The 13134-nt window shown below is 44.3% G+C and overlaps 1 protein-coding gene across 3 annotated transcripts in view; it reads left to right on the forward strand.

The window, feature by feature from the left end:
* The window catches only part of GPR173 (G protein-coupled receptor 173), a 35274-nt gene extending 29761 nt beyond the window's left edge, over positions 1-5513 (forward strand). For all 3 annotated transcript variants that reach the window (XM_072991474.2, XM_072991475.2, XM_072991476.2), the window contains exon 2: positions 1592-5513. In XM_072991474.2, the coding sequence (XP_072847575.2) occupies positions 1682-2794 (1113 nt within the window). In that variant the 5' untranslated portion in view covers positions 1592-1681 and the 3' untranslated portion in view covers positions 2795-5513. The remainder of the gene's footprint in view (positions 1-1591) is intronic.
* The last annotated feature ends 7621 nt before the right edge of the window (positions 5514-13134 follow it).

A 13134-nucleotide genomic window follows, 5' to 3' on the forward strand; every position in this document is an offset into this window, starting at 1 on the left:
GCAGTAAAGTATTTGACTGGCTGACACAGCACATGTTTTGTTAAATATCCCTGCTGCATGTTTGCATGCGAGACTGAAGGATGCCTATGAGATGTTTGATGACTCGAATGACTGGCAATTCCCCTTGAGAGGGCTCTAGTCAAACCAATTCTGTTGGTATTCCAAAATGTTTTTGGAACATTTTCCAAAGTCCTTCCTATTTCAAAGGCAGAGGCTGAGAAAACAATGGCCTGCCTAAGACCTGTACTGAATATAAACCTGCTGCCTAAGATATATTGCAATATTTGCTCAGTAAGAAAGATGATGGAATGAGTTGAGATCTTTCTTCTCTAGGATGATAGACTGCTTAAGGTTTTGGGGAAGGCGCAGTGGATTTGGCCTCTTTATAAGTCACAAACTGGCTAGTTGGGGGATGAGTTCCATTCAAAGCCGCTTAGTCAAGGTGTGGGAAAGAAAAGGAAAGAAATCCACATGATCCTTGTATGCTGGCCAAAGACAACAGTGGGTGCCACCTTTACGAGATCACTAAAATCTTACAGACAGAAGCTGGCTTTTGACTTCTGGAGAAATCTTCAACAAGCTGGACATTATAGAGCTGTGGGTGGTGCAAACAGAAAATTTCCAAAAATAACAGCTAGATGTACATGCCCGGTTACCCTCTTTAAAGCAAGTTCCAAAATCAGGGGCTACAGAATCAGTTTAGAGGTAGCAGGCTTCAGATTTCACTGTGTATGTTCTGCACTGTCAAGTCAGAACCAACTTATGGTGACTCTTAGGGCTTTCAAGGTAAGTGAGATATTTACCAGTTCCATTCCCCCAATGAGTTTCCGTGGCCAAATGGGGATTCATACCTCCTTTTCCCTAGTCCACCACTCTATCCATTACACCACACTGCTGTGATGAAGATTAGAATCTCTCTCCCAATCTTTTTAAAGAAAGGACTGCCTGTTGCTCACACTCCTCCATTGCCTTATACTGAAACGTATTTTCTTTTTGGCTGGAAGCAGAGGCACATAGAAAAACAGCAAGTCAATATCATTAAGTTAGGATAAAATGTAGAGGTTGAAAGCTAGTTTGTGTCTGTGATATTTTAGCAGTCTACTAAAGGCATCACGTACCCTCGTCTTTGGGTGACAATGTCTTCTGATAACCGTGGGTTCCTCAGGAGCTAATAATCCAGAAGTTATCTGTCAAGCCAGAAATAGCAGACAAGACAGGCTTCTTGTGCTGCTTAATACTTCTGGCATGATTATCACCCACCACAAACCAAGAGTGACCTCTCAGATCCTGTGTAATATCGTATCATAAGGCAACCTGGAGTTGCACTACTCTAATTTGGGCAGACGTTATTCAGCTCTTCCTATAATGACAGCAACAACAAAAAGCCTTGGATCAGCTATAGACGTTTGGTCCTTTCTTCTGAATCTGAAACATTTGTGGCCATTCCAGGTCACTACAAATTCTTTGTTTTTGACTGGGGATCTCAGATGGGAATGTCATGGGCGTGGGTGGCTAAGGTTATTGAGTTATTACAATGGACTTACATTTTGCTTCCTCCCCATTCCCCCTCCTTCCTATCTTGTCCCCACAGAGAATGCCGCCTTTTAGCACTGGAGTCACGGGTCGTCACCGAGCACGTTGCCGCTGACTCGCTTGCTCCTTCCTCGTCTGCCGACTAAAGATGGCTAGTGCCAATGAGACCGAAGAGGCCCATGGCTCCGCCCCCCATGCAGCATCCACTTATGCCAAACTGCTGCTCCTGGGCCTCATCATCTGTGTGAGCCTAGCAGGGAACCTGTCTCTCTCACTCCTGGTGTTGAAAGAGCGTGGCCTCCACAAGGCCCCCTATTACTTCCTGTTGGACCTGTGCCTGGCTGATGTCATCCGCTCAGCCGTCTGCTTTCCTTTCGTCCTTGTCTCCATACGCCATGGCTCGGCCTGGACCTACAGTGTGCTGAGCTGCAAGATTGTGGCCTTCATGGCTGTCCTTTTCTGTTTCCATGCTGCCTTCCTCCTCTTTTGCATCAGCGTCACCCGCTACATGGCTGTGGCCCACCACCGCTTCTATGCCAAACGCATGACCTTCTGGACATGCATAGCCGTCATCTGCATGGTGTGGACTTTGTCGGTGGCCATGGCCTTCCCACCAGTCTTTGATGTCGGGACCTACAAGTTCATCCGGGAGGAGGACCAGTGCATCTTTGAGCACCGCTACTTCAAAGCCAATGATACTCTGGGTTTCATGCTCATGCTAGCTGTGCTGATCTTCGCCACCCATGTGGTTTACATCAAGCTCCTTCTCTTTGAGTATCGCCATCGGAAGATGAAGCCTGTACAGATGGTCCCAGCCATAAGCCAAAACTGGACGTTCCATGGGCCTGGAGCCACAGGTCAAGCTGCAGCCAACTGGATTGCTGGCTTTGGCCGTGGCCCCATGCCTCCCACTCTGTTGGGCATCCGGCAGAATGCCCATGCTGCCAACCGACGCTTGCTTGGCATGGAAGAATTCAAGGCTGAGAAGAGGCTAGGCAGGATGTTCTATGTCATCACTTTGCTCTTCTTGGTTCTCTGGTCACCCTACATTGTGGCCTGCTACTGGAGGGTATTTGTCAAAGCCTGTAGCATCCCCCACCGCTACCTCTCCACAGCTGTTTGGATGAGCTTCGCCCAAGCTGCTGTCAACCCCATAGTTTGCTTTCTACTCAACAAAGACCTCAAGAAGGGCTTGATCGCCCACATCCCATGCTGGAGGACAGAGCCTGAACTACCCAGAGAGCCTTACTGTGTGATGTGAGGAATGCAGGAAGGCATCCACCTGTGCCAAACTCAGTTTGATATTTTTCTTCCCTTTCTGTCTTTTTTTTTTTTCCTTTTTTTTTTTACACATCACACGAGATGCCAAATGATGGGTCGTTTTTCTTCCCCTGCAACTTTGGTCATGGTTCCCCAGAGTACTTGGTGTTACAAATGGACTCTGATCTCTCAGTCATCCTAGAGCAAATATCTCAGATCACCCATTAACTACAATGAGACCAGAGCTGGATTCTGGTCTCAGCTCCCCTGAGGTAAATCTTAGAGCCATATGACAACAGCAACTGATCGACAGTAATATTCCAGCCAGTTTTTCAAAAAGGATGCAAAACATCCTGATTTTTTTAAAATTGAATTTTCCAGTTTTTATAGTCCCCAAGCTCTATCAAATTGTTTAAGTCAGACACCATTCGGGATCTTGACGGAGTCAACACTCCTCGCATCTTAATATCCATTATTTCTTTTATCTGGGTGTTCTGTAGGTAGGAGTGGCAGCACAGACATGTGGGGGGGACCAGAATCAGATTTTGGGGAGTAGCTCTTCCAGAGAGAAGCCAGAGCCATCTTACTCTCTGAAACAGAGCTAGCAGTGTGTTTGCATTCAGCAGGCTAAATTGGTTTTGGTTTTGCAAGATGGTAATGGAAGCAGAGTTATGGTGATGGAACCTGTTTTTATGCAAGATTAATTCTCTGATCTAGTCAGACCACCACTGAAATCCATTCCACATGGTCTCAGAATTTAGGGGGGGGGGGGGAGAGAGCGTTACTGGAGTAGGACGGGTGGAAAGAGGACGGAGGAAAGGAGCAACAGACACATCTGTTCGAGGGAATGCCATGGAGCCAGCAGTGACTTAGCTCTTTGTCAGTCAGAAGCTGTAACCAAGGAGCCTTGGAAGCCCCACCTCAGTTGCCATGGCAGCAACCAATCCAAGGCCCTGTAGCCCATGTCACCCTTGGAACAATGCAAGCAGGAGGATACATACAGGATGGGATGTGGGGGAGGAGAAGCCCAACAAGAAATCCTAATGTGTTCCCTGAAGAGTGGGAGAAGACAGAGACATCAATGGGCAAGGCAGACCGTGGAGAGCATCTAAGGCTGCAGAAAGGGAAAGGTGGTGTGAGTAATGATTTCAGTTAAGGCACATATGCCCTGCCACAGCAGAAGGCCAAAACATCATCGCTGCAGCGCTTACATGCCTCTCCAGCCGCCACCTCCTCCTCCTCCGCTCTCACACATTCAAATTGCAGGACATATTTCTCTCATTCTTGCCATGTCACATTGCCATAGAACTGTTCACAGCTTTGTGGTGAGAGACTCATAGACCAAGTGTGGGAAGCTTACCACTTCCAGAGTTGCTGTTTCATATCTCTGGATTTATTCCAGGGGACAAGTGGTCGGGGCTTTAGGTCATGGGTGGGAAGCAGGTAAACAAGCTCGTGGGTTAGACAAAAGCCTCATAGTTTTCTGCTCATCTCTAAGAAGGAAGTGAAGCTTAGGAGTTAAAAACAGAGAAAACAGGAGCAGGAGCTTTGCCCGGAAAAAGGGGTGCAGTAGGTAGTGGAAGTGGGAGAGAGAACTTCAGATCTGGACTGTAATGATTTTTTTTAAGGGGGAGGGAAACATGGGAGGATCAAAACTTCTGGGTCTGCTTTTATCTAAGAATGTGAACAGTGGTTTGATATTCAAAGCAAGGGAAGCTGGCAGCCTGACTTGCTGGTCATGTTTAGTTGTGATGCCCATCCATCCCCATGTTGCATTACCCCTCCGGCGGGAACTCTTGAAATTGAGTCTGATCAGTTCCCAGCCATACTGTTGAATTCCTGCTGAGGAGGGGAATAATACAAGACACCTCAAATCCAGACGACTTGTTAACCGTGAGTTGCGCTTGATGGGGTGGAGTGGGAGAATGGATTTGGGAAGAAAGAGGTAGCTGGGAAATGAGGCCCGGAAGAGGCATTGTTGACTGTGGTGGGGGGAGAAAAGTAGATAGGGCAAGAGAAATAGGTCAGGGAAAGGGATGAGGAAACAGAGCACAGAGTTTTGGGAGATGGAAGAATCAGGGCCTGGGTTTTGGGGAGGACATGGGGAACCTAATGAGAGAATGATGCAGGGGTTGGGGTTTCTCCTAATTTTTTCCCCTTCAAAGGACCCAGATGTTGACTTTTGCCTCTGAAGAAAAGACTGTTCATCTTACCCCAGTCCTGCTACCACAGTATGGCCTTAATCACTGGCCAATGTTATGGCCACCCCATTGGAAATTCATATTTGAAAAATATGGAAAATGAACACAGATTATATCCAGAATTCTTTTTCTGGATGAAAGACATGGAAAAAGAAAGAGACTTGGGAGAAGTTTTTGTTGTTGACTTTTTTTTAAAGGGATGTGAGTTAAGAAACTGCGACTTTGGTGTGGGAGGGAGGGATGGGTGTGGGACACAGGACAGACCGATGGATGTGTGTCCCCTGCCATGTAAGCTTCTGAACTTCTTTCAGATGGGGGCAGGTTGGGATGGGTGGGAGAGGGACTGGTTCGGGGGTGGAAATGGAGATTTGCGGGTAAGGATTGGTTTGATCCTACCCCACCACCTGCTTTTTGTGTCAAAATTTGTTTCCATTCCCCCTTTTTCTGGGGACTTTCTTGTTTCTTTTCTTGGTTTTTTTATATATATAAATATATAAAAATGGGAATGAAATGCAAAAATTCCTGGGTGCTTTTTTTTTTAGTGAGCTGCAAAAAAGAAAAATGAATTAATAAAAATCTTCTGTGGAGGGTGAAATTAAATGTGATGTAGGAGATCCATAATAATATTACCCATTCCCCCCCCCCCCCGGCTTAAAAGCCACAATGGGAGGGAGGAATTATCTTTTCCTTCCTGTGCCAGTTCCCTGGTGGAAACTACCCTTAAGGAAGAGAGGCATGTTATGGATACCCGGTTCTGTTTTTTGCTTTCTTTTTTTCTCTTTTCTTTCTGTGCCTAACAGCAACATTGTGTGGTGGAGGAGGATTTCCATCAGTGAAAACGCTCAGAAGAAACTGTTAATTTCCACTTTCCCAGTGCTGTACTCTGAAACACGCTTATGTCTAATTTGGCCATGAAAAATAAACACGTTTTCTTCCTTTTCTCTATTCTGCTCTTACAAACCTCTGTTCCCTCCCATAGTGAGTCAAGGGACATGAGGACAGAACTGCCACCTTCAATGTTTCTGAGCAAGTACAGAGTGTATTCCAGGAGTGGAACAAACCTGAAGGATATTGTCAAATACTTCCTGGATTTAAACTTCCCGATTAAGCAGATTGCCTTTCTTCCTATGATGAACAGTATTTTAAAAAGGAACAACAGAAGCCTTTGTGATGAGCAAATGGTCTCCTCCTCTAAAGGAATACAGTTGTGTAGCATACCGAGTATAAATATAATATGGTAACCAGACACACAATGTTTACCCTTATTTTATATACTCCTGGTAATTAACCTAGAACAGGGGTGGCAAACCTTTGGCATTCCAGATGTTTTGGACTAAGGCTCCCACAGTCCTTTATCATTGGCAACAGAGGCTGGGGAATTCTGGAAGATGTAGTCCAAACCATCTGAAGTGTCAAAGGTTCACCACCAATAGGATAAAAGATCAAATTCTTGCAGGGTGCAGTGTCCTTAGCAGCCTTGACAAGCTGAATAAGGATTTTAAGATTAACAATCTTTTGGAATTCCAGAGAGGGTTAAATGCAAGGAAAGGCTTTTCTCTACAGTCTTTGTATTTGCTTGGAGTGTCAGGGCAAAAGTACAAGTGACAAATAATACTAATGTATTTGCATGGATTTGTATTAACTGGCCAAAAAAAAAAAAAGAAGAAGAAGAAGAAGAAGAAGAAGAAGAAGAGTATGTATTACTTTTTATTTTGTAGTCAATCTGTGTGAATTTGGGTTAGAGGCAAAACAACCATCAGCTTTACAGGGCTAGCAACATGAACATTATCTTGAACGGTGGCCAAGATGTATACAAAAAGCTCTCCTCATCCAGAGCATAAACAGAGTCACTTGGGGACAGTCTTCCTTTTAGGCACCTCAAGACCTGTACTGCTCATGGAGCCTTGCACATGAGAGTGAAAGGTAAGGTACACAGTTAAGGGGAGGACTTCTGGCCTCCTTACTGCTTTGCAAGTACAGTAGATGTGTGTGGGAAAAGAGCCTGGTGCCTGATTCCATGCTCGAGTGAAAATGGCAGTACTGCATCACTGAAATGGAGGGAGGGAGGGAAGAGTCTTGGGGTTAGGATTTTGATGGGTGCTACATGAAAAGTCCACAGTTTCACCCCAGATCCTGTCCCCAAGACTGGCTTTTCTTTTCTACCCAGCCTATCCCATGCAATGAAACACAGAACATATACTGTAATAAGGATCTTCTCTGTGTACTGACAGATTTCATAGCACAAACAGAAGTTCTGAAGAGAAGACACCTTACACCTGAGAGAACATAGGGAGGCTCAGATCAGGGAAAGCTGTTGTTAATTCTGCTGACATTTTAGTCCTTTAACTAGCAGAACCAAATTCTGAATGTAATGGTATATAACCATTACATTCAGGATTCAAAAGCTAGTAGCAAGCTCATAGAAGATGATCCCTTTGTCTCTGGACCTCCACTCATGACCTTCCAGATTCTGCCCCTGATTGGCTCCTTAATATGCCAGGATTCATTCCACTTTTAGATCTTGATCCACCAGATTCTAAACTGAACCCCATTCCCACCCACATCACACTAGATTCCCCTGATGTTACGAACAGTCCCATGCGGCCATATATACTTAAAATGTTAAAACATGCCAGAACTGAGACATTACTGTAGTCATTTTCCCTTTTATTTTACGCTAGCCTTATATTACCAATATTATGCATCTCCCTATAATTCTGTGAATTATGCCTACCATTAGTCATGTTAGAGGTCACAAGCAGAAAGCTACCATTAACATGTCCCAAAATATATGGAGTTTCAGGGCTACTCAACAAAGAGCCACTATGATGCCATGGCTAGCGTGTCAGTCTAGAGCAGGCTTGTCCAACCTGCGGCCCGAAGGCCGCATGCGGCCCAGGTCAGCTCGTAATGCGGCCCAGTGCAATTTTTTATTTTTAAAGAAATTCCAAAGTTTCAAGTTACACTGCCGGCGCTTGCGGTCGGAATGTGGCTGGGGCATGTCACAACAGTAGAGGGGGAGAGGGAAGGAAGGAAGGAGTGGGAGGGGAGGGGACAGGGGGGCTGCGTGACTGCATTGCGCCATCCCCATCAATAGGTGGATCCCCTCCCGGCCCCATAAGGCCACCGGAGCCGAAGCTGGCAGCCTCTGCTGTCTGAGATCGCAGCTGCCGGTAAGTGCGCTTGAAGCGGGGCTGTGGAGGATGGCTAGGGCTGCCCTCTCATGCGGCCCAAACCAAATGTATGTGCAGCCCAAACCAAATTTTCATCTTCTAATGTGGCCCAGGGAAGGTGAAAGGTTGGACACCCCTGGTCTAGAGCTAGGGAGCCCAACATCCAAAGCCCTGTTCAATCATGACATGCCCCCTGGGGTGAGTTTGGACCAATCACACTTGCTCATCCTAATCATGGTTGTTGTGAGACTAAAAGATGTGTAAGAGAGGCATACATGCCATTAGAACTCCCTGGAGAAAGACAAGGCATAATTAACTATTTATTAGATTTCTATCCCACCCAGAGTAGACCCGTGGTCTAGATTGGTGGGATAGAAATCTAATAAATAAATAAATAAATAAATAAATAAATAAATAAATAAATAAATAAATAAATAAAATATTCAAATAATGTAATGTAACAGAAGAAACTTTATGTGTTTTTGGTGTGAAATCCTGTTGATTAAAGAAAGAAAAGCACAGAGATTATTTTCACTAAGGCCTGCTGGTCAGAGAGCCATTCTATTATGGTATTAGTGCTATAGGCCAAGCTGCCAGAGTCTAAACTGTCCTGATTTGCTTCTTGTGTTCTCTAGACACAATAGCTAATTTCCCCCCCAACTTGGAATGTGTGGTATCATACAATGAAATCACAATGCCATACTGCAGTAGTCGTCAACCCCGGACCACGGACCAGTGCCGGTCCGTGGCCTGAGCCAGACTGGGCTGCGAAGACAGACCTCCTGCCCCCCCACTCCCTTCCCCACAGCTGCTTTGTGCACATGTGCACATGTCAGCGCCAGTGTGAACGCTCCCCCACCCCTTCATGCATGTGCCCGAGTGACCACACGAAGGGGTGGTCATGCATGCGGGCGGGCCGGCGGATGCCCCTGCGCATGCGAGGTGGGGGAGCCCTCACGCCAGGGTGGGCAGGTGCTCCCCCACTGCTTTGTACATGCACCCAAGAAAGAGCATGTGTGCACACCTGCAGGGGGCCCCCCGCCTTCCTCAGAGACTCAGCCGGTCCTCAATCCCAAAAAGCTTGGGGACCGCTGTCATACAGGATGAGGGAGTGCAGGGAATGTTGATCAAACTTAAGGATGGCACAAAATTGGTTGGAATAGCTAATCCCTTGGAAGACAGAAACAACAATTAAAAAGATCTTGATAGGATCAAGCATTGTACTGGAAAAATACCCAGAATGAAATTGAACAGGGATAATAAGGATCTTCCCTAGGGGGAAAAACAAAGTTACAATATGGGCTTTATTTCAGTGGTAACATGGCTTCTGCTGGGAGAGATTTCAGCTGAGAGATAAAATTTTGGCCAATGTGCTGATTACCTCCAGTGCTCTCCATGGAAGATAAATTGTTATGTGCAACACTGTCCTGTGAAGGCTCATCCTTTCTAACTTCACATAACTAGACTTACATAGGGAGATCTCAGTTTTACAGGAAAACTCCATTCCTTTTCATCCTCAGTTTCACTTAGGAAGCCCCCTTGTCCTTTTCTAATCATGCCTATCTTTAACTTGTTCAAAGAATAAAAAGCTGCCAGCTTCCACTTTGGGTTGTGTTCCAGAGAAGGAAAAACAAGGGGTGGGAGGTTAGATCAGTCTTCCAAAGTAAGATGTATCAATCTCCTAACCTGGGAAGCAAAGGGAATACAAAATAAGAGAACCAGTATTCATTTTGATATATCCTAACTTGGATAGCTCAGTGAGTTAAGTACCTGGCTGTAGATCCAGAGGTTGGGAATTCAGTTCAGTTCAGTTGTGTGCGTCCTGGGAGAACAACCAGCTGATATCATTTTGGGCCAGCTACCTAGTCCCAGAGCTCTGTACCAAGAAAGTCACCGTAAGTCAGAATCAACTTGAGAGCAAATTGTTGTTGTTGTTATTGACCTATATAGATTGTTCCCACCCCAACATATAGGCATGATAGCCACAAAACCTTGAGTATTCCACATTTTATTAGCAAAAGGGTTTGCATTTCACCAGTGCAGCTGCAATGGTGTTTCATCTGATTTAATTAGGCGAGGTAGACCCAGAGATAGTTCTGAGCATCATAAGGAGACTCAGCACATTCACATTAAGGGTATAGCTTTTACTTGCTGCAAAGCAATACAGGCTAGGATTTTCTGCACAGGTGACATAATAAGGAACACCAGTGTACAGTGAAAATGGATGTATGGCACCCCTAGCATTAAACAGAGATGATCTACTTAATATTAGAGATACAATTGTTTCAGATAGCAGGTAAGGTATGCCGATGATGACATTACCTTCGTATTTTTCCCTCTCCACTTTCCATCAAGGCCGTTTGTAACTGCTTTTGTAATTTCATACACATTTGTGCATGTGAGGAATGAACACACATGCAAATAGGATCTAAAATATTTACTAGAATGACAGATTTTTTTTTCTGCCAACATCAGAGGAGGGGCAATCCAAGGGCTGAACCAATATGGCTTGCTGGGATATTTCGCAATATGCATATCACAAAGTGTGAGTACCCTCTAAGAGTGATCACAACTTTAAAAACTCATTTTTTCAGCCAGAGTGGATCAATCATTTTGGACCCCAATGTTTATTTTCCAGAGGTATGTAGCAATGTTTACAAATGAATTTTCAGTACTAATTTTATTATGACTGGAAAAAATTCACATGGATTGAAAAGAATAGCTATGTCAGATGTAGATGGGGGAGGGGTACATCGAACTGCAGGAGAGACATCCTGTTTGGTAAGTGAGGGCACATCAGAATTGAAACTTTCATACTTGGATGTAGTGCCGCACATAAGCAACTGTCCCACATACTTTGGAGCAGCTTTACCTCCCTCTGATCTAATACTGCCTTGTCCTATTCAGGCATGCCAGAAAAAACACTTTCTACTGCACATGCCGTTCATCCAGATTTAGCAAGCTTATTTTAGCTACAGCGCTAAACTGATACAGCACTCATTCTTATGCACACCATTTCTTGTCAGTCCAGCACTATTTACTTGTTAAACATTAAAAAAGGAGTTTTGAATGCTGTCACAAGGAGTGAGTAAGACAGTGGTAATAATGGCAGAAAAGGATGATGGGGAAGCAAGGCTGTGTGATGTGTGGATACTTGAAACACATCTTCCCAGGATAATTAAACGCTTCTGTGTGAATAGTGACAGCAATTCAAATGCCAGAGTAAGGCGCAGAGAGTTTCACACCAAACAGGGACAGCCCTCTGTGTGGTCATGCTCTTAAAAAAGAAACACTGGTATTATTAAATTCTGCAGCAGCTCCTACTTTTGTAGCAAAAGTTCTCTATACTGTACAGTATATTGTTCATCTTTCTGGCAGTCCAGGGTATCAGCAAAGCTCTCCTCCAGCATCACATTTCAAATGAATCAACTCTTTTCCTGTCAGCTTTCTTTGTTGTCCAGCTTTCATACCCATACATGGTGGTTTGGAATACAAGAGTGTGGATGATCTTGGTCTAGGTCTCCAGTGACACATCCTTGCACTTGATGATCTTTTCTAATTCCTTCGCTGTTGGCCTTTTGAGTCTCATTCTTCTTCCAATTTCTTGAATGCAGTCTCCATTTGGACCGATGATTGAACCAAAGATACAAAGTCTATACTGTATTTCAATTTTCGCATTGTTAGTGCTAAAGTTGTGTAGTTCTTCTGTAGTCATTATTTTTATCTTAATGTTCAACTGCAGTCCTGCTTTGGCACTTTCTTCTTTCACTTTCACTAAAAATTGTTTCAAGTCATTGCTGCTATCTGCCAGCAAAATGGTGGCATATGCATATCTTAGATTGCTGATGTTCCTTCCACCAATTTCCATTCCTCCTTCATCTGAATCTAGTTTGGGTTTCCGTATGGTATGTTCTCCATGTGGATTGAAAAGATAAAGAGATAATATGTATATGGAAACTTCAATTCAACCATCCCTGCTTTTTCTCCCTAAAGAATCTCCCCACCCCCATTCCCTGAACTCTGTAAACAGCTGGAAAGGAGGAACTGTTTCCACTGGTTTCCTTGCAGCATTTGCACAACCACCCCAAACTGGTCCATTCATGCTATTGTAAAAGTAAAACCTATTTCCAGAGCCTGGACTCACATTGCCACCTTGTGGAGTCAATTGCCAAAATAGCACCCTTTTTATTACTATTGTTCTCTTGACTCATTTATACCTCAGCCAGCCTAGCATACATGCACTTCTATGGATTTTTAAATTTTAATTTAATTTTTGCAATATATCACTTTTGTCATATATGTTAAGGACATTTTCCGTTTTCTCAGAAATGGTCCAAAACCTGCAATTTTGCCTACAAGTGATGGCCTGTTCCGAAAATGCACACAGTAAGAAGACAATCTGCTCTACAAAGCTACCTGTTCTGCTTTGGCAGGTGTGTCAGCATGTTGTAGTAAGCTGCCTCTCACACTAAATCAGACTGCTGGTCTGCCTAGCCAAGAACCATCTGGTCAAGTGATGGGTATACAGTATTCCAGTTCCTGAGGGAAAAGTATTTGTTGAATATCTCTTATCACCCAAGACTTTAAACTGGAGGAAATGGATAATTAAGTCCTGTATATGCATGAGGCATGTGATCTACCACTCAACAACTGATCATCCTATTTTTTATATGTTGCTATCTGCCTCTTAATGCTGTTCCCATTAGAATAGCATTCCATGTAAAAAATAAACCTTAGACCAACAGTTGCTGGCTGCTTTGTTGAATGTGCCACAAGTCAAAAGTACAAGATGGCTGCATTTTAGTACACATCTGCAACTATTTTAGGCTTGAAGCCTCAACCTACCCATCGCAAGTCCAAACAGCATTGTGGTATAGTCCCAGTTTTATAACCATGCACATACTCCTACTCCTATCCTGGTGTGTCACCAATGCCTGCTGCCTAACATCACTTGCGGGCAACATATA

Source organism: Pogona vitticeps, chromosome 2 (assembly GCF_051106095.1).
Source record: "Pogona vitticeps strain Pit_001003342236 chromosome 2, PviZW2.1, whole genome shotgun sequence".
Lineage (NCBI taxonomy): Eukaryota > Metazoa > Chordata > Lepidosauria > Squamata > Agamidae > Pogona > Pogona vitticeps.